The 22,709-nt window shown below is 41.2% G+C and overlaps 1 protein-coding gene across 2 annotated transcripts; it reads left to right on the top strand.

The window, feature by feature from the left end:
* The first annotated feature begins 3,610 nt into the window (after positions 1–3,610).
* Positions 3,611–20,886, top strand: hgfb (hepatocyte growth factor b). 2 transcript variants are annotated; one of them, XM_078256847.1, is made up of 18 exons: positions 3,611–3,763; positions 5,148–5,307; positions 5,608–5,720; positions 6,340–6,454; positions 8,223–8,371; positions 9,812–9,932; positions 10,911–11,029; positions 12,851–13,016; positions 13,100–13,233; positions 14,069–14,162; positions 15,364–15,494; positions 16,374–16,403; positions 16,837–16,942; positions 17,472–17,546; positions 17,796–17,945; positions 18,048–18,154; positions 18,585–18,727; positions 19,225–20,886. In XM_078256847.1, exons 1-18 carry the CDS (start codon positions 3,715–3,717, stop codon positions 19,402–19,404), a joined length of 2,142 nt encoding a protein of 713 aa, XP_078112973.1. In that variant the 5' UTR covers positions 3,611–3,714; the 3' UTR covers positions 19,405–20,886. The 2 variants fall into 2 exon arrangements, with proteins under 2 accessions (XP_078112973.1, XP_078112972.1); XM_078256846.1 differs by having other exon boundaries at positions 8,208–8,371.
* Positions 20,887–22,709: the final 1,823 nt, after the last annotated feature.

Here is a 22,709-nt window from a genome sequence, read left to right as displayed (position 1 = left end):
GTATTAAATATCTATGGTGGTTACACTGGATTGTTATGGAGTTCAATTCATTGTGCGGAACAGATGTTATTTTGAGTAATTCTGATCAAATTTTAAGCTTTAATGACCAGGTAGTATATGTTAAACCACTGTGTCCAGGAAGGTTGTTTCAAAAATAAACATTTGTATTTGAAAGATAGACAATAGTACAAAATAAAACCCTCCTTTACAACATAGCTTGGGTATGTAAACATGACCTATTTGTGTGTGTTTTCCAGTTTGTTTCAGTGTTGGGCGCTTTTGAGTGACTGACATTTACTGTCAAAGGGCCAGCACAATAGAGTGCGTGTGGGAGGTTGATGTGACTTCATGTGTACCATGCTAAAGGATGTGTCATTTAAACAGTTATGGCTTGTGTGGATATACAAACTCACCAGGCCATGTTGTTGATGAATTGTTCCAAGGTTCTGCCTCAAACGTTCACATCAACACCCATAAACACAGGAGGAGGTACAGACAAAAGGCTGAATAAGGTCTGTGGCCTGTGAACCGGATATGTTCTGTTGAGTTGAAATGGTTAGTGTGTTAAGACTCAATTATCAATTATCTTGTTAAAGTTTGAGTTTAAAAAGTTGCAGTCTAACGCTGGGATGTCACAGGCAACTTTTTTTTTTCAAATGATTATATTATAGGACATTTTATGTCATAAGTACACATTTATTTATTTCAGGGGACTTTCATTTCATAAGTAAACATTTATTTATTTCAGGAAACTTCAAATGGGGGGGGGGGGGTGCTCCTTCCCTCCCTCAGTCTCTCTGAGGGAGCTGATCCGGGCACCTACAACGTTATTTCGTTATACCACTGTTCTCATAGGGAATGAAATGAACCGCTCTGCCGCTATAGAAGCTGCCTATTTTTGGTGATGTGTTGGTGACTGAGTCTGCTATAATGTGAATGATAATAAACTGATGTGTTAAAACTCCAGTTTTGTACTCTCCAGCCCTTTTTCACCATTCTGGAAAATCAAATGGAAATGTGACATGAAGGCAGACAACCGGGCTAAAAGAAAACCAAACAGTCTTCTTTTTTTTTTAAACACGTTTTATCCGAGAAGCCGCATTTTTAACTGTTTGTGTGGACAGATAGTGCGTGTGCGTAGTTTATTTTTGTTAGCCGTAAATGTCAGCACATCTCAATTACGAGCAGTGACTACAATCGCATGCACTGACAACAGGAAGTGTGTGTTTGTTTAACGGAGGACCTCTTGACAGAGTATCTGTGTTTACAGCATCTAGTCCTACCACTGTCATCACTAACCCCAACAAATCCACACACACACACACACACACACACACACACACACACACACACACACACACACACACACCTAAATGGATTTTGTTTCTCACTCCCACACTTCCTCAATCTGAGTCCCTTTCCACTTTCCTTATCTCTCCCATATCACTCAAATGATCACACTCTTCTGTCCCCTATCGCTGTCATCCCTTCTTTCAATTTTACATCACACTCCAAAGGTCATATGGCTAACATCTGGATGAGAGGCTGCAACGATTAGAGGTCACAAGGAGGTCTAACTAATTTGCTGCAGATGAAAACACATGTGGATGCATACATACACATGCACAGAGAAATAACAGTATACCTCACATGACTCACACAATGCACAAAAAACTTCCAAACAAATCTGCAGGAAGTCTATTAATACGCCACGCACTCCCCAAATGTGCACTCAGACAGCCCAGCCTTCAGCACACTGGTCTGTATTGTGCCTCCCTGCAACAGTCTATCCATTTTACTTACTTTGCTCTTCATCTACACTCTCTCTGTATCAACTTCTTCATTCTCCATATCATCTCCATCTCCCACCGAACTTCCTCCCTCAATTACAAGCTGCATGAAGATATGAAGTTTCTGGCAATAACTAGCCACAGATGTGAGGAGTAGGACTTGAGTGGTTGAGCGAGTAGTGGGCTACCAGGTCTCTCTAATTTCCATCTTTTAGCAGAAGCTGTGGCTCTCAGACGCAGAAAAAACACCCACTGGATTCTTGCTAGGAGAGTCAGTAATGAGATTGTGGTGATGAGGGCTAAAACTGGTGAAGGTTGGAGCCCTCATCTGCTGCTCATTACGTATGAGCATGCGTGTTTTTGAATGAGACAGAAGAAAGAGAGTCTGAATACATGTTTTTCTGCATGAGACAGTGTGTGTGGTTGCATTGCATGTGTATGTACGTAAAGGAAGGTAGAGAGATAGAGAGAGAGAGAGAAACAGAGAGAAAGAGAGAGAGAGAGAAAGAGGCTTGTGCTCCACTCCAGTGAAAGTATCTGACTCATGGCTGATTGTTTATTATTGCGAATGAATCTGTGGTCCTTTCAGGAAGCCACGGGAGCATTACTCATTGAACCAGAGAGGAGATAGAGATGGAGTCTGTCTCCTCCAACATATTTATCCATCTATTCCTCTGTTTAAAGAAAATACCGGGAATCCCCACAGTGCATTAAGTGCCAATCTGCGCCGTGATAACTAATGGGATTTTTTTTATTTAGTGTGCACCCCATCGGAGCGCTGTTTGGTGACTGCTGCATCAGAGATGTTTAGAGAAAATGCTAAGGCCAGCTAAGTGTCACATCTCCTATCTCATGCTGTCATCGCTGAAAATAGAGATGACACCCAGGAGATGGATTGGGATGTCTTGTCCTCATCCCCTCCCCCCCAACTTCACTTCTTATCTGAGACAGGGGGGAAGAAGTAAAGTAGCATAAACAATGCCACACAATCCTCCCCCTCCTCTTTTACATCCCCACTGAGTTTCCCGGCACTGACAAGTGCCTGCCAATATCTGTTTCATTGTGCACACTGTGCGGCTTGGTGATTTGGGGGAGTGAAAAAAAAAGGTTCAAGAAGATGATTGAGTGGGATGATGCTGTGTGACAGGGAGGGATGGACACAATTTGTTGAATAAATACAATTATTATTATATTCCTCTAGTTTTTGCACAGAGATTTATAGTGTGCCTCTGTCAGAAGTTTTTGTGTTTTATGCATCTCTGTTAATTCATTGAAGAACTATATATATATATATATATATGTATATATATATTTATGTACATTGTGAGGAGGGCTTATAACTTGTATATTTGTACAGCATGCTGTTGTATAGGTTTTCTGTAGGGTTTGAATAGTATAGATGGGAAGAAATTAGGCGGAGGAAAAGGTTAGACAAAGAAATTAAGAAAGAAGAGAGAAAGGACCACAATCTGCTTATTATGTAATATATTTTGTTTAATAGGAAGTATTTTGGTATGGAGTGGGAAGTTATAGTAACACAGTAGCCTAATGACACACACACACACACACACACACACACACACACACACACACACACACACACACACACACACAAACGCATAAACATACACAGTGACATAAAGATCATACAGGAAAATTCTGGCAATAGTGTGTGTCACATTCAGGCCAATAAAGAACACTTAATTGAAAAGAGAGAGAGAAAAAGGCGACAGAGGGAGCGAGAGATAAAGTCATACACACGCACGCACGGAGAGGGAGGGAGAGGAGGGAGGCGAGGAAGTACTTAGAGAGGAGACGCATCATCTGTGCAGTGGTGGAAGCAACATCTCCTGGTCGCAGACTGACAGCACAGCAAGCAGCATTTGCCGATTTGTTTCTGAAACTTGTGTTCTTTTAAGCGGCGATGTGGATTTACAAGCTCATTTTCGGACTCTTCGTCATTTCTTGTTCGGGTAAGTTTTGGATAAAAGCATATTGCTCCCGTACGTCTGCCACTGGGCTGGAGCTGGTGTCACAACGCGTTGGTTTGCGCTCCGTGTAAACAGACAGTTAACCAATGCTTTATTCACATACCTTTATTATGTTATGTTGTAGCCGAATATTCATACAATCCCTATCTTGTCTTTATTATGTGTAGCCTCGTGTTTTGTTAATTGTGATATGCCTATTTCAGTTATTTTCGTTGTAATTCTAACAAGATAGAGTAGTAAAAGTGATTGTTAGTCATGAGAACATTTCTTAAGTTGGTCATTCCTGGAAGAAATATGAAAACGATGTTTTTATCATTAATGACGATCTAGCAGAGACTTTTTAATCTAAACTCTTGCTGTAGTAGGCTATTATTGCAACGCAATTGCAATTGCAAGAGCGCATTGCACCGCATTAAGACATTATCTGAATGGATCACGAGATAAATACATTCTATGATAAAGTGAACCGATACCTACAACCCATTGTCCCAAAAATGACCTATATTAAAATCAAATAAGTGCGTGAGTCATCCTGTTGTCCTGACAGAGTGCGTTTTTGCGGCTCATTGCTCCGGCACTCAGGCAGAGAAACGAGACGGTGAACTCAAGTTGAGGATCGGACTAACATAATATGCCTCCGCGATCCTCAGGTTGCTCACCGCATCCCCAAACACCCAAATACTGAATCTGAAGCTCTTGAAGATGTCTTCATGTTGCTTACGTGATTCCAAGAATCGAAAGATTGTCGGGCAGCTTTTCATGATAAATGTAAATGTCTATTTGACATTAGACATGTCTAATGTCGATTTTGCAAAGAGAACCTGCCAACAAATGAAGCAACATACAGACACAACCCTGCTTCCCCACTGTGTGTGTGTGTGTGTGTGTGTGTGTGTGTGTGTGTGTGTGTGTGGTTTCATTAGGGGCAGTGATAAATGACATGTGCATCCTATTATGTCCTGCAGATTAATAACAGTTAAATCAGACTAATTCACACATTGTTTGCTGTTGCACAGTGTTCTCAGTCTAGCTGGGCTCATTAGCAGATTATTATTAGGGATTGCTTCCCAGACCACAGAGAAGGGTTTGCTTGTGTGTTGGTTGGTGTGGATGTTAATTATTCATAATAATAACAATAATAATAATAGGCCTTATTAAGCTTGTTTACCTTTCAAGCGCAATTCAATGTTCATTATATGAGAACATAGTAAGGATAAAGGTTAAATAAAACAATCCATAAAGTAGGCAGACTGCTGCAATGGTGAGGCTAGTAAACATTATTCTCATCAGAGCCATAGGCCTTGAGATGATGGCAAACTAGACATAAATACTGCTGAATGGTCATGTTATGTGATGTGTGTATCAGAGGGCAAAAGAAATGCGCTCCAGGACTACCAGAAGACTGATGGTATACAGCTGGTTGTCGTGTCTCCCGATTCCTCCCACCTGACCAAAAGCAAGAAGCTGAGCATGGCCAAGTGTGCCAAAGCCTGCAGCCGCAACAGACGACTCCCCTTCAGCTGCAGGTATGTCTGCTCTTATGGCTTCATCCTTTTAACTGCAGGATTTTCTTTTAATGTAACCTGTTAAAGTAACTCACCCACACTGTGAGTGCATGGCTGTCAATACACACAAAGAGCAAAGTGGTGGTTCCTGAGGTTCCTTAATAACACATTCCACATGTATAATGCTGCCTGTCTGGTTCACTGTAGGCCTTCTAGCTGCTTTACATACTCATGTCACAGCTGTGTTAATTGCCCTGACATTATACACTTCACTCTTCCCTTGTTCTTTCTTGGTCCTTTCCTGTCCTTCTTATTCTCTAGAGCATTCCTCTATGATCATAAAAACAGGAAATGCCAGTGGCTGTCGTTCGACAGGAACTCACCAGGAGCTCAGAGCCAACAGGACTTCAACTACCAACTCTATCAAAAGAAAGGTGCCCTCTACTGTTCCAACTTTTCATTCAACCAGCTGATACTAAAGTCACCAGACCTTTCCATCTGACAAAAAATGTCCCTACATGTAGTCTCACTTCTAATCAGCAGCATACTCCTTGTTGTTGTTATATATGCATGTTCTTTTGTATGCATATATGTTTTATAACCCTGTACTGTGAATACCTATTTTCAGAGTGATTGTAGCTTTGTAATCTCTCATGAGCAAGACAAGGAAGGGCGAAGACCATTGTCGTGTTTATTGTGTCGCAGCACATTATGGTTCATTTTCTGTCATTAAGTTTGTGTAAACGATGGAAACCCCCACCCAACTTGACTCTGACTGACCACAACAGTGATCTTGCAAGCTGTGTAACCTATTTTACTGGATCCAAATGTTTTGCAGAAGATTAGGAAAACAGATTCGGCTTTTGGTGTCTTTGTGAAGCTCTGCATTTTAGCTGAACATATCCTTCTGTCTGTTTTCTTCATCATCCATACTGGCTCTGTGTACACAACACTGTGATCAGTTTGTTGGCTCATCCCACTCACACACTCTCTTTTGCTGTAATCTTGTCTCTCTGTCTCTCCTCATCCTTACTCTCTCTGTCTCTCGTTTAGACTATGTGAGGGAGTGCATTGTGGGTACAGGTCAGAGCTACAGGGGGCGGAGGACGGTGACGGTGAGCGGCATCCTGTGCCAGGCCTGGGCCTCTCCTGTACCTCATGAACACAAGTAAGAATCCGATGAACTTTTTCACCACAATGTCAAACAAAGTAGTGTTAAAGCTGCTTCTTAGTGTTAGTGTTGGTGGTATGTTAGTGATGAAATTAGCTAATAGCTAGGGGCTAGTCTGTATGTGTCTGTGTGTGTATATGAGTATGATATATTAGAGGTTGATTAGGCTCCTGGGAGCAGTCATTTATCAGAACTGACCTCATTGTAACGCGTTACAGAGTCACAGATCATTTCCTGCTGTGGCCCTACTGTTAATCTAGGTGTGTGTGTGTGTGTGTGCGTGTGTGTGTGTGTGTGTGTGTGTGTGTGTGTGTGTGTGTGTGTGTGTGTGTGTGTGTGTGTGTGTGTGTGTGTGTGTGTTTTACTGGGATTAGGATCATATCTAATATGGTTAAGCTTTAGGTACATCCCCCTGCTAAATTCCCAGATAAAGCTAATTGTTCAATATGCAGGCATACTTTCTGATGCAATGTAGCTCCCAATAGAAAAAAGGGCCAATTAAGTGGAATTTAAAGAAGAAGGATTCAAGTGAAGCATTTTCTTCTGTAGGATTATGGAAGTTAAATCAGCACTGATCTTTAGTAATTAACTGGTAAGAAACAAGATAACTGAATTTATCCTTTACAAAATATCTAACAAAGTATTCAGTCTCATATTCAGTCTACTGTAGATGTAGTTTAGGTTTCTGAAACATGTCAATATGACACATCCCATCAGCTTTGTTAAAATAAAAAAATACTGCAATATTTTGTGTCAAGGGAGGACAATGTTAGAAAAAAGTCAGGAGAACTGAGGAGAAAATACGAGTACAATAAGAACAAAGTTTATCACTTGCCAGATATTTTAATAACCATCAGAGAACCACAGAAATAACACATACACCTTGTCTTATTATATTTGAACTACATGCTACCTCCTTCCTTCTTCACTCCCCTCTACATAGAGGTATTTAATGACTTTGAAAGGCTTTGTAGTGAGATATTGCTGCAGCAGACGAATCAAAGAGGGCAGTATACGTTTGTACCTCCAGTGAACCTGCTTTATCAGACTGCTATTAATGTCTCGGCAGATCGGGTAATTAAACCCAGGCGCTTTGTGTTGTTTTATCAGTTAGCTTACAGGCATGGGAAACTCTCTCTCTCACACACACATACACACACACACACAAGAACAAATTGCATTCTTATCCGTGAAAGGTTCCTCCTCATTTATGATTGCCCAGCAAAGTCCTTCTCGTTTCTGTACCTGTCATTACGGCAGACAGAAAGACTGCTTCAGAACGCTATCTTTTCATCATTATGTGAAAAAACACAGCCTGACTCAAAGACTACACTTTGTCTAACATCGCAACTGGTGACCACAGCCATATGCTTGCCTGATGTAGAAGTTATGAGTCATTTGTGTGTTTACACAGAACCTGCCTCATGGAAAACTAACATTGCTTCAACATATTAATGTGATTCCTCTCATTAATAACATCATGTCATCAATGGTTTAACCCTTTAGCTTTGCCATCAATTACTTTCTAATTTTCACTGGTCATGTTTACAGGCAGGTTTTGGCCCTCAAAGTGAAGCAGCAGCTGTCTCATAAATTAGTAGAGGATTCATCATTCTGTCAAAGAGATATATAAAACGACAACAGAAACTGTGACCTTGGGTGTTTTTCAAAAAGAAGTTGCTCTGTATGACAGTGAAATATTTGGCAACCAGTCTTGATAGAGTGCATGTGCCTGTTTGTGTAACTGCAGCTCTGCTCCTGACAGATTCATGTCTAAGAGGTTTAGGAAGAAGGACCTCAGAGAAAACTTTTGTCGCAATCCAGACAACTCCACTGTTGGCCCATGGTGCTTTACCACCGACCCCCGGCCACACCTCAGACACCAGGAGTGTGGCATACCACAGTGTTCACAGGGTAGGCCACACACACACACACACACACACACACACACACACACACACACACACACACACACACACACACACACACACACACACGTGTATATGTCTGTGTGTATCTTAGCAGACATTTATCTTAAATACTGTAATGCCCATTCCACGTTGCAAATTGCCTCACCAATTGAGGCTTGATAGTCTTAAATGAGCTGCAGCAAAGTAGGCAATCACATAGTGCCTTGGACTAAGCAACGCTGGCTCTAACTGTGCTCTACTTTACATGTGTGTGCATATGTGTATGGGGCACAGACATTTATTTGCTGAGGCCAGCTGCAGCCGTTTCCAGGTGTGAGGTTCAGTTTATGCTGTCCTCTCTTATTCCATCAGGTTCAGCTTTTGTAAATGGTTTGTACCTAAAGAGGATGGTGTTGGAATGTTAGAGGATCTTAATCCCCTGTCGTCTCCTATAGATAAATTGTTAGCTATTTCATTCATCCCTGTGGCACACGTAGAAGGTAACTGCTGAGTTTGAGTGATGGGTCTGTAAAAGTAAAACTTGTGATGAAAGAAAAACACTTTCCCACCAATGTTTCAACCTCTATGTTATATCACACAATATTACTGTCAGGCACTGGTGTCTTCCTAAAGGAAGGGATGATAATGACCTCTGTTATCTAATCCCTGGGGAGTCATGCTGTCAGAGAGGTTGTTTCTTCTGCATGTATGACACTGGATCACCTTAATGAGGAACCAGGCTGTGGCTCGATAAGACAGTATGGGAATCCTTCTTGCTCTCCAACTCACATATGGTGTCCCACTGGGTTATCACAAGTTGTACAACAGAGATAATTACTTTTTATTTTGATAGAGAGCCTGCGTTCATTCAGAAAATAATGACTGGAAGGGTTTCTCCAAATTAGCTTATCCTAATAGGAAACATATACACAGTCACGCAAACATGGCGTGTGCAAACACACATACTCATGCAGCTAGTGGTATTACAAGTGTCATGACAGCAGTGGACTCATAACCATCTGTTTCTAATCTGAATCACTCTCTGTTGTTTACACTGACAGTGTGTACTAGTCACTATGCAAAACATGATGCCTTCTCTACATCAAAGAGAACATTGCAGTTAGGGTGATACATAATATGTGCGTCCATACATTAAGTGTATGTGTATAACGTGTGAACTTAACGGAGATATAGCAAAATATCATGACTTAAAATGTGTCAACTCACAGCTATATTACTAAAAGTATCATGATTTACATTCATTCCATGGTCTAAATATTTTGGGAGATTCTTTTTTTTTAAGTGAATTTTTGATTTTGTGTTTCTCTAAGTTGTTGCTCTTTGTGTTTGTGTTTGTGGTTGTGTGTGTGTGTGTGTGTGTGTGTGTGTGTGTGTGTGTGTGTGTGTGTGTGTGTGTGTGTCTGTGCGTTTCTTTGCTGCATAGTTGAGTGTATGAACTGTAATGGGGAAGATTACAGAGGACCCATGGACCACACAGAAAGTGGAAAGGAATGCCAGCGCTGGGACCTGGATGATCCACACAAACACCTGTACCACCCCAAGAGGTAACACACACACACACACACACACACACACACACACACATGCATCTGCATCACTTAGCATCACACTAAATTGTGCATGCTCGATCACACTTAGGCCCACACACATGGACACACATCATTTTATAGCAAAAAAGCATGAGAATGCTTGATGTAATAACACGTTCACATAATCATTTCCTATGGTTGTGGTGCACTAACTCTGGAGTGATTTGGAGTCAGCCAGTGTGCCTTTCCCTGAAGGAATACCATCAGAATCCAGTGTGTAATTGTATGTTTTTAGCAGCACTACAGTAAGCTGGGAATACTCTTCATTCTCACTTAATTGGCCCAAATTCCTTTAAGCTCTCAATAGATTAAGAAGCAGACTGGTGTCCAGCCATGAGATAAGCTTATACCTATTATAGGGAGGACATATATTTTAGTCTGTATTAGTATTCCTTACATGATCCTTGTTTGTGTATGTGTATGTCTGCTGTGTGCCTCTGTGTCAGGAGAGTGTTCCAGCAAGTTGGATGGCAGGTGGTCTGGATTAGTGGGGACTCGTTAACACATCCTTAATCATCCCAGTGTTTGTGTAAACGAGGTCCCAGACTGCTCATAGCACTAATGTAATGAGAGGGTCCCACAGCTTGATACTGCACGCCTGGAGGCTGGAGGCTTGAAGGGATGTTGGAATTTGGGATGACTTACTGTAGAACACCTGTAGTGGTGCAGCTTATTATCCTCCTCACTCCCCTGAGCTCTGAACAGATTCACAGATGGAGTCCTTGCACCATTCCAGTTATTAATGCTTTAGTTGCATGCAAGAGTGAATTATCTCTCCACTTCTACACAGTTCTCCTAAGGAATTTGAAAGAAAATTAAAATATGATTGTGCTACCGGTGATGCAACACTATGTTAGTTGTTTTGTGCTTTTATTTTTACTCTTATATCGCTTTTGTCTATACACTAAGGTTGTACTGCATGTTTTGTATTAGGTACCCTGACAAGGGCCTGAATGATAACTATTGTAGGAACCCAGATGGACGCCACAGACCCTGGTGCTTTACCACGGACCCAAACACACCCTGGGAGTACTGCAACATCAAAGTTTGTGGTAAGCATGCATACATGTTTGTTTGAATGTCAAGTTTCTGCATCGTATGCATCAAGTCTATGCATGTCTGTGTATGGGTGTGTTCTGTACGGGTAAGTGTGATTGACGGCACCAAAATGTACAACTTCCTGTACCTTCTATTTTACCACTCCTCTCACTCTCATTGGCTTATACTATGGAAGACACACACACACACACACACACACACACACACACACACACACACACACACACACACACACACACACACACTCTTTGGTTTGACTCTCTGTTATGTCTTCCTTAATAGCCAGAATGTTTATTTTTCCCCTGCGCCACTGGACTGCTGTTTATTGTTCTATGCCAGCTCTTATGTGTGGTGGTGAAACTGCACTGGGCTCAGTTACTGCTCCACATTAACCTCCTGTTACACATACAGACACAACACGAGGGTCGCACACAATACACGCAGATTGCTTTCATTACATCTCATACACTTAGCGTAAGCAGTGTGATTGGTGTGTAAGAGCTAGGTGCACGTCTGACTTTGTGTTTTGGGTGTCTATACTTAGTAGAACATCAGCAAATAATGCAAACTCTTACTGTAGTTGACCTATAATCACTGAGAACACCACTGTGGTCCTCAAGAACATAAAACAGAGAGAGCGCTGGTGTTATTGTTGGGCTTAGCTTCTTTCTTCTGGGTCTGTGACTGGCCTGTTTGCCTGTTAGAATCATCAGCACTCCTGGCACCATGTTTACTAGATGGCACTCCTCCATGTGGACCCAGTGATTCACTGTTCCCCCACTCTCTCTCTCTGTCTCTCTCTCTGATATGGGAGTTTGTTGGGAGCAGACCAAGTTTATGACCCAGTTAGTCTTAATCAAAACAAGGCAGAGAGGAGAGAGACAAAGTGTTCTTTTGTCAAGACCTGCTCTTTTGTTTACTGTCACAACTAGTGCATATCTATTTTTAGACATATTGTATGGACAGAAAATTTCTGTTTTAGAGTCTTGAAGATCTGCAGCTTTGCACATTGTTGGATACAATGACGCACATTGTTCAGGCTAATGAACTTGTGTTCATTGTGTAATGAGCAGCCCTTCTATAAAGAAAAGTAGAGCAGATAAGATTTCCTGCCTTTTTTTTATTTTGGCCATATTAGCCTCATTATACTGTGAGTGTTTTAAACCCATAGAGTGAGCTGTTTCGTGGAAAGCAGGTGGCCAATACATTGAGCCTGTTTAGCCATCCATCATGTCAAAAGCACTGTCACACTCTCTACTTTCTCAGAGCTAAATGATTTACTATTCATCATTGCTTGTAATTGTTCGTACTTGTTCTACAATAACTTGATTATAACTGGATAAAGGGAAGTATTTGCCATTCTCATGTAAACACTTTATAACCCAAGGGTGCGGACACGCTAGAAATGTTTTGGACAATTCATTTGGGCATCACTCTGGACTGGAGCAAATTGTTACAGTATGGACCATTTGGTGTTAACAGTTGGGAGACAAAATTCAGCATTTTGTGATTTTTACTACTAATTTTTACTACATTTTGTGCGTGAGTGGGAGAAATAACAATAGAAGGGCAGGCAGATAGAAATGTGTGGTGTGCTATGCTTGCAGCATATTATTCTATAATCTATCGTTCATCAAGGTTTCAGTGCAGTGCCACAGTTAATCTGAAGTCCGCCTCGCTCTTATGTTGTTCAACGCTTATTCAAACTATTTCCTTCATCTGGATATTCACACAAGTAATTTGGGTGAATATAAACATGCTGTATGTTACCTTGACCGGTCACCCACCCCTTCATATATTTTGCACATTCACAGAAACATCTCCTAAAAGTAATGTGGTGGAAACAACCGAGTGTTACCAGGGCAGAGGAGAGGGTTATAGAGGGACAGTAGACGTGATGCCCAATGGACTCATCTGTCAACGCTGGGACTCTCAGTATCCCCATAACCACACATTCATACCACAAGCCTACCCCTGCAAGTGAGTCATACACAACTTACTCACCCACCTGCATGCATTGATATCCAATCAGATTACAGAATGACTTGCTCTGTGTTTTCCAGAGACCTGAGAGAAAACTACTGTCGGAATCCAGATGGCCAAGAATTCCCGTGGTGCTTCACTACGGACCCAAGAGTCCGCACAATGTTCTGCACCAACATTCCCCAGTGTGGCACCCAAAACAAGCCTGTCAGTGGTGAGAGACTCGACAGCTTTATTTCACACTCAAAACAGCAATGAGAAAGCTGATCTTCACTACATCCCAAGCAGAGAAATAGCCTACATTTTTATATTTTGTGGACGAGTTCACATGAGACCCTGTGACATTGGCTTGTAACCACGTATTCTCCGTCCCTGCGGGATACTATAGCCCTATAGGACTGTGGGAAGGACTGACCACCTCGCCTCAAATAAACAAACTCTGACAGCAGCTCAGGATTGTCAGGTCTCACTGGACAGTGAAAGATGGAGTAGAAGGATTATTGCTGAATGGGAGTCTTACTGGGGTAGCAAGAGATTTGGAAGTAAAAGATGTAGATCTATGGCTGAGTACACAAATGCAAATTTCCCAAGGGATCTTAGGGACATGTCTTTTAGAGTATGTGCCCTTGCATTGGGAATATAAACCCCCTTTGAGGTTGTGTTGTGGTCTACCCTTGAGTGTTGAATACGTTCCCATATAGAAATGAGATGCAGGGTGACAGACAGTTTCAAAACCTTTTTTTATGACCCCTGTTTTTCTAGGCATCATTGTGGACGACTTTTTTTGTGTTCCCAGCTCTGTATATTCTAGATCCAATGACAACCACGATATCTCAGAAACTCAGGGTTGTTTTTATTATTCTGCGTATAATTTACTCGTTTTGTTTTTTAGTAGTTTGTAGTACAACAATACAAAGAATGTACAACAACTAAAACTATTGTTGTGGTTTTGTGATGTTGAGCACTGCCTGTTATGCATGTTTTTTGTTCAAAGCTGTTTGTTCATACAGACATGAAGTATGACTGTCTAATCTTTTGTCCAAATACAGACTGCTACAAAGGCTTTGGAGAGAACTACCAAGGAGAGCAGTCAAGGACTAGATCAAACCTGCCTTGTGCTCCCTGGAGAGACCACAACAACAGGTCAGCACACTGGATCCCTGCTACTTTCTAACCTAATAACTTTCCCAAACTCCTCCAATGATGTGCAAAACAGACCTGCACCATCACTATACTGCAGACAAGCGGATCTGCCTAAAACAGAGATCAAGAGGTCACACAGGTAGTCTAACATAGTGTAGTTTTTTTTTTTTTAAAAAGCTCAATGCGATCAAAGGAAATCATTATCAGCAGAAAATATGCTAATTTGATGCATTCAACAGGTGGAATAATTCTTGAGAAATTACTTGTGCATGACAGCCTCAGTGTGCAGGGAAATGTGTCTGTGTTTTCGAGAACCATGTGTGCGAACCTGAGACGTGGTGGTTAGTGTGGGGAGGCGCCCTATTATTGACCTCTAGTTACTTCTTATTGTTGTTAGCGGATCAAGTCAGGCCTCTTGTTCCTCAGAGGAGAAAATGGCTCCTGCGGGTGCCGTGACTGGCCTCTCCAGCATCTCCTAACGACTAGAGAAGTGTTTCCTTGAAGATGACCTAACTCAGCAGGAATGACTCAGAGTGATAACTTGGCTGGGGGATATACACTTCACTCCTCAGCTTTGACCCCAAACCTCTCCTTTGTAGCAACACTTCAAAGCCAGTCAGCTCCATTGCTTGGCTCCTGCCCAAGGGTCAAAAGTCAGGGTTAGGGAGTCCCAGTGAGAGCTGGCTGTTATGCTAGCTGCTAGAAACACAACACACTCTGGATTACTTTGATTTGGTACCCAGCATCCCTCTCCTATGTCTCCCTTTTCCTTAACAATTGTCCACCTTATCGGTCAAGGAATTCATTGTGGGAAAGAGTTCTGTTCGTGGTTTTAAAATTCTTACGAGAATACCCTCATGTGTGGGATATGTCTGCATGAGCATGTATTAGATGTGTGAGTGTAGGTGGGTGCATACTGTCTCAGTGAGTAATTCCTCTGCAAATCACCTCCTTATCTTGTCCAGAGGGACAGCGCCTACACAGCTGTGTAGTTTGACTGTCCAGATCCTATCTGGCAAAATTTGTTCAGCTTTTACTAATGGTTATAAATCACTAGCAAATCCTTTAACTTTCATCAACAGCAGGATTATCTGCTTAAAGGGGGAAAAAAACTTCCTTTTGTTTTGAAAATTGTCTTTTGGGCTTACGGAATGTTGATGAAAGATAAGTTATTGGATCTTTTGTGTGTGTGTTTGTCCAGTGGCGAGAGGGGCATGCTGATGGCTGGCCTGGAGGGAAGCTACTGCAGAAACCCTGATAAAGACAAACATGGTCCCTGGTGTTACACCAACAATACTGCCATTCCCTGGGACTACTGCAATGTAAAACCATGTGAGTGGACAAGAGTGTGTACATACCAGTCACACACAATCACACATAGAGGCACACAGTTAGGGGAAAACAATCTGTGAGACTGTGTGAAATTATGAAAGTTTTTCATTCTTCTTGGTTTAAGAGCTAGTGTAGATGTGTTTGCACTCTGTCTGGTTGTCTGTCTTACTTACACTTACACACTTACACACACACACACACACACACACACACACACACACACACACACACACACACACACTTTATTTGCAGTGTGTAGATCTGTCTACACTCGCAGGTCAGTGTGTGTCAGAGGAGATTCACAACTCATCAGGAAGACAGGGGAGGGCTTCTTCTAACTATTACCACATGGACCAAGAGCCAGAGGCATCATGACTGTGTGTGTGTGTGTGTGTGTGTGTGTGTGTGTGTGTGTGTGTGTGTGTGTGTGTGTGTGTCTTTACATCACAGCTATTCATTTAGCAAACAGTGCTGCTGTGTTTAAGACATTTTAATATATGCTGTCTACTGACATCTGTTCAAAGTTCCACTAATACTGCGTGGACGAAATACAGTCATTTAAACTGCATAAACATGCAAGAATAATATGACGTTGACAACAAATTAGTGGAACCTTGATGTTTAAATTTACGGATTCAGATTGTACAGAAATGAACCAATTGTCGGTGTGGAATTAAAAAACACATACTGTGGCATGGTCCGCTTGTTACATTCAATTAAAGCCCTCCATATTCAAAAACAATGCTGACCGTGTCGTGGCAGACAAACAAAAGTGTCCTGGTGGTCACCGTTATGTATGCATCACTGTGTGAGGTGGAGTCTTATCTTGCATCGGTTATTACTCCCTGATCCCTTGTTTGTCTCCTCTTCTTTCTGCAGGTGAGGCTTTGCAGAACACCATTCCACTGGGTGAGTGTCTATGTCTGTCTGTGTTTGCCTGTGGCTCAGCTGCTGATCTGTATTTGATAGCCTAGACAAGTAGTGGTGTTTTCAAAACCTCCTTTTTATGTCCAGCTATTAAGGTACAGAATGCAGGATATTATGTTGTCATGGTGGCTTCTGTTTCTCTTCTGAACATAATAACTCAAAAACAGAGGATGAACCCCTCAATCTCTTGACATATAGAGTTTAAATGACACCCATGTGTTATATGAACAATTATGGCGGATCATTAGGCTGCTCAAGTGCCTCTTCTATTGTGACTGTGTAAACAATATTTCACCACTAACTACAGTATGTCTGTGCCTGTGAATGCATATTTATGTCTTAAATAATATGCGTATTATATGACATGAGATATATAAAACTATCTGTGTGTGTTTGTGTCTCTCTGCTTTTCCAGGTGAGCTGTCCATTGTGGCGTGTTTTATCCATAAAAGAACAAGGATCGTGGGAGGAGGTCCGGTGGGCATATCAGACGGCAGCTGGATGGTCAGCATACAGAGAGGGTACGGTGCTGCATTTCATATTCTACACATTTTCCTCTACCACTGAAGAACAGTAGGTCATCCTACCCAGACCACCTTTGAATTCATAACACAATTCACTGGAATAGTTTTTCTCTTTGTTTTCTGTGGAGGGTTAAAATGCTGTTTCAGAGGCCCTCCCACCATGCCTAGATAGAAACACGTGCAGGCAAATATTTTTAGATAGAGTAGTTTCCTTCATTCCAAACATTTATTTATTCATCAGTAGCTTCAAAGAGCAGCAGAACTCGCCTAATTGTAAGAAGCCAATTACCTGTTCTAAAGATGAATTTTGAGTTCCACATTCACTGGATATTTTAGTTAGTTTAGATATTATATAGAGATCATATGGACTAACATTGTATTGCAATGTTTTTATTGTACTACTGGATGTCCCTCTCCTCAAATTTTACATACTTGGGGAACAACTGGATTTCTGTAACTTCTTGACTTGTTTACGATATTTCACAGCTTTCCTTGATGTCTTATTTGTGTCTTGTGCTCTTCTCAGGTCACAGCACTGGTGTGGGGGTTCACTAATACGAGATGACTGGGTACTCACTGACAGACAGTGCTTCTCCTCATGGTAACTTCAATGCTCGCTGTCTGTTAATGTCATTTCTTTCCTTTTGTTTGAACCTTGGACTGTGAGTGCATTTTGCATTTTTTTTTACCCTCAGTGTATTAAATGTAAGATTTATTTGTTCAGTATGTATTTCTCTTTATTAAGTACCTAACTGACTCTCTTCACTCGCTCATGTCTGTCCTGGTTGGTCTGAGTTTGTAGAGAGTAATAAATGTGGAATATTTTCATTAAGTATTAACTCTTCTTCAGTGTTCCAGACCTAAGTGAGTATCGGGTGTGGCTGGGAGTCTCAGATATTCAAGAGGGTGCTCCTGACTGGTCCAGGAGACAGGAAGTGAACATAGCTCATGTGATATGTGGTCCTGAGGGCTCCAGTTTAGCACTCATAAGACTGTCTAAGTGAGTTCCTGGAAAAATAATCTCAAAGATATATTGATATACTTTTGTGTGTGTGATGTTAATCATGCTTTGTACTTTCTGTGTTCATTACAATACGTCTAGGCCTGCTCTTCCTGCAGACAATGTCCATACACTTCAGCTACCCGTGGCTGGGTGCTCCATCCCAGAGGGAACAATATGTAAAATGTATGGATGGGGGGAGACCAAAGGTACTGATATTCTATATTCACTACAGCTGCTGTATCTACTCTCCAGGTCTGCACTATATTACATAAATATTGCATTTCTACTGCAGCAGTCCTGGGTTATTTTATAAATTATGGAGGTGCCAGAGTATATTGTAACACTCAAATAATTGGTTACTGTCTAGCTTAAGCCATAAGTTTCTTTAACTCTGGGTCAGAACTGCTTGTTGGGTGGCTTGATATACAGACGGGACCACGGAAGATTGATATTTTTTAATAAAAGTTCAAATGTGCCATGATTTCTGTATAAGCCATTCATACTTATAATAACAAAATCAATATTATATAAGACCATGCCAAAAGTGTAGGCGTTCTACAATACAATGGTGGAATTTGTACTGCATATGCTACAACAGAACAGAGGCATAACGAGTGCAACCTTCAACTCTTTCAGGCACTGGCCATGATGACGTATTGAAGGCAGTCGACCTGCCCATTGTCAGTAATGTGAGGTGTAGAGAGATGCACAGAGGAAACCTCCACATCACCAACACCAAGATCTGTGCAGGAGGCAGGAGGAATGAGGGAGTTTGTGAGGTAAACTGTTACTTATTCATATTCTTTTCCCAGTGAGTTGTTTTACCATTTAAATTGAGCCGAAATAACTGTTTCAGTGATCAGAAGGAAAACTATATAAGAATTCATATGTTGCATTTAGTCCTTGTTGGTAAAGGCCTTTAGAATATTGGATAAAGTAATTGTTCCCAGTGTGAATCTATGAGTATATTAGCGCCTTGGTTAAACATAGAGCTTTCAAAGCTCAGTTTGATCCACATCTCAAATAAATGTTCTTTAAATCTATAGGCTTAGTATTCAATCTGTTGTAAATAGAGCAGCTGGAGACTGTTTCACTATATTTCATCAGCGATCAAAGCCTTGGTTTTGTGGTTTCTAGCTTTGGAGGAGAGCTGTCCATGTTCACAAATACTGGTGATGCTGTCTGTCACTGAGAGCTTAAAATGCATTTCGCTTCCATTTAACCATTTCTCAACCAGCAACGTAGAAAAATGTGCTATCTATTTCTTCTTTTGCAGAGGGATTACGGCGGCCCTCTTGTGTGTCAAGATGGTGAGCTCAGGGTTATTGTGGGAGTGAGCGTCCATGGCAGAGGCTGTGCTCGCGCCAACCAGCCTGGCATCTTCATCAATGTGCCCTTCTACACACAGTGGATCTACAAGGTCTTCAAATATTACCCCAACCCTGAGACCCAATAGAGAATGAAACAACCAACTCAAACCTGGATCCTCTACTTCTGTAAATCCAGCTGTGCACTCAGGAAACCTGGTTTTTCTGTTGTTCATACCTGCATAGCCAACAGATCAACAAGAAACTGATCTGAGCACTCTTAATATATGAATGTAAACACTGTGATTTAAACACATCATAAACAGATACCATACTGATTATTTGATTGAGTTGGGAGCAGACCAGGCAAACATTTGGTTTCTTCCATTTCTTTATGGTTTTCTTTTGGTAGTAAATCCACCAGAGTGGTATGTGTGTATGTGAATACTCTTGATTCCTGGCATTACTTGAATGTTTTAACACCAAAGTGCAGTGGTTCAGCAGCTCCTTTTGTAGAGTACATCAATGGGCCACTTAGAAAACTATCCAGTGGTAGGGCAATGCTAAGGGCACTCTTGTCAAGCTCCATGCATCTCCAGAGGGCTTAGACAAAGTGGTCCTTACTGTACATAGTATTTTAATGAGTGTATTTGTGACACTCCAAAGGTTATTTGGGTCTTATAGATCTATGACAAGAGAAATCAATGTTGTGGTAGGCAGATAAATGATGTACAGCGTTACATACATTTCAGCTTTCAGCCAAGTGTCTGTCTCATAATCATATCAGCTGTAGAGAAACACCAAAATGAACACCATTTTCAGTATTTTAATGTTTACCACAAAGCCACTGGCTGTGTATATGATTATGCTCTTTGCATTCTGTGTAGATGAAAGGAATGCATGGTTGGTCAGCTTTATAGGATTTGAAAAAAAGCAGAAAATGTCACATTCACGTGTACACACAAGTTCTTTCTATACAAAATCGAATATTTCCTGTTGTGTTAATTCATCGTGCAAGTGTGTGCATCAGTTTTTGTAAGTTTTTCTGCAGCAGTGTCAGTATGCAAAAATAAAACTGCAGATGGAGTGTGTGTGTGTGTGTGTGTGTGTGTGTGTGTGTGTGTGCATGTGTGTGTTTGAGCCTGAGCTGAATGAATTATCCTCTCCCCACATTCAGACCTTGGCAGACCTCCAATTTCAATCCACTCTGGATATTAGAGTCACAAAGTCTGTCACTTCAAACTTTGTCATGGAAATTAAGGGATGCTCTTTGTAACTGCATTGTCTGTAATGGATGCTTCACTGAGATGACTGAAATGGCCCTTGAAACAAATTAACACATCTCTTTTAGCAGTGTAAATGATTGAGATGGCTTTATAGAACAACTGCATTATGTTTGTGTAAGATCGAGAAAATGTTTCTGTGTGTATGTGTGTGCACTGAAATATGCTGCAAGCTGCTATATTCTACAGGTTGTACAATACTGTCCTGTTCTCTCTGTATAATGTACATTCACTATAAATCTCATGTCATCATATCCAATATGTTAAATGTTAAACCCAATTTCAGCAATTACTGTATTTGAAATGTTTTATGATGCCTGTCACTATATTAAATGTTTTTTTAATCTATGGGTATTGTTTTCACTTCATGTTTTAAATGTTGCATTCTTTGAACGCCCTGTTGATTGTTCTGAATGCAAAATGTGCACTGTCTCAGCCATTTCTCCTGCTTGCTGTATAGTTAAGTCAAAGCTGTTGTGCTTCCCTACCAGAAGATGGCACCACAGTAGCACAGAGACTATAAAGACATTTTGGTAATCTTAATCTCTCTCTCTCTCTCTCTCTCTCTCTCTCTCTCTCTCTCTCTCTCTCTCTCTCTCACACACACACACACACACACACACACACACACACACACACACACACACACATTTCCACATCTTTAGTCACACTCTAATCCATTTACATGCACACAGGCACACATACCTACACATACCACCCATTCAGCCTTGAAGCTGTCCTTGATCAAATACTACAACAGAATGGCAGTATTCTGCTCTCACTCTATTCAGCGTTTTAATAAAAATGGAGTGAAAGATAGATATGACTGGGCACAAGAGTGTATGTGTGAGTTTGTGTAAGTGTGTGTGAGGGGGGTGAAAAGCAGAGTGAGTGAAGGTAAAAGAGTGCAGAAGAGCGGGGGACTGAGAACTGGAGATTAATTGTGAATCCATTGATGCTGTATTAAGGAACTTCTGGAGCAAGCAGAAAATACATGGAGATCGACATTTTCTGTTGCTATGCACACTGTTTGCACTGATGCTGACACAACCCGCACATATGCAGTGGGCTACACACACACACACACACACACACACACACACACACACACACACACACACACACACACCGGCACACGAATAGAGCACTCTGTGATAACAGATACTGTAGAAGCATCAAAGGGAGATGAAGTGTAAGAAGTTTGCTTTCATCTGCTGGATGGACAGAAAATGTAGACATAAACAAGAAGACAGATGGAAGGACAACTGCACACACACACAGACACACACACACACACACACACACACACACACACACACACACACACACAGAGTGGCTGACTTGACCCTGGCTCAGTGCACCGTGAGATCTACAGCATACATGAGGCTAATGATCCAGAGAACATTGCTTGTGTCAGGTCTGTTCAGGTTGTCAAGAAAGCATTTTGTGTGTGTGTGTGTGTGTGTGTGTGTGTGTATGTATGTGTGCAAGAGAGTGATAAAAAGAGAACAGACTGAGATGCACATTAACTCATGAACCAAAAGGCTGTCTTTTGGTGTGTAGTCCAATTTACCAAAGTGACTTAATTGCAAATGTGTTTACAATTATATTGTGTGTTAATAAGTCAAACTGTAAATACTAAATTATTTTATATCACGATGAACCTCTTCAGATGTATCATTGTTGGTGGTCCCAAAATAAAGTAATTAGGTAGCCTATGTTATGATTTAGAACAATAATCAATTTCCAAAAAGCAATTTCTTCCTCATAACTGTTAAAAGGAAATTTTGCAAAGACAAAATCAAGAAATAAATTAATTTGCAGTGCTGTAATATGACAGGTTGAGGATTAAAGGGAGACAGGTACAGATGTGTAGCATCACAGCTATGAATTGTTAGTATGGTGAATGGTTGTTTGCTACACAGTGGGGCAAGGTGCAGCTTGTACCCAAAAACTCGCAAGCTCCTCTGTTCATATAAGGGTGCATTAACAGCGAACAGTGAACTCAGACTGAGTTGTTGTAATGGATAAATGTGGCATTTCCTGATAAATTTCAAACTAAAACTCTGACTGGCTGTTGATTGAAATTTAAACAAAGTAGCAGGGTACTCTCACATGCAGCCACAGTTGGCTGATGATTGCATGCAGAGATCTAAGTGTGACTGGTGGCC

This window comes from Sander vitreus, chromosome 8 (assembly GCF_031162955.1).
Source record: "Sander vitreus isolate 19-12246 chromosome 8, sanVit1, whole genome shotgun sequence".
NCBI lineage: Eukaryota > Metazoa > Chordata > Actinopteri > Perciformes > Percidae > Sander > Sander vitreus.
Note: the sequence above shows the minus strand (reverse complement) of the source record. Positions and strands in the feature narration are given on the sequence as shown.

Coding starts and splice junctions, on each gene's coding strand:
- hgfb (XM_078256846.1), top strand. CDS start 3,715: ATGTGGATTTACAAGCTCATTTTCGGACTCTTCGTCATTTCTTGTTCG. Junction 6,455..8,207: donor CCTGTACCTCATGAACACAA/GTAAGAATCCGA, acceptor GTGTAACTGCAG/CTCTGCTCCTGACAGATTCA. Junction 16,404..16,836: donor GCAGAACACCATTCCACTGG/GTGAGTGTCTAT, acceptor CTGCTTTTCCAG/GTGAGCTGTCCATTGTGGCG.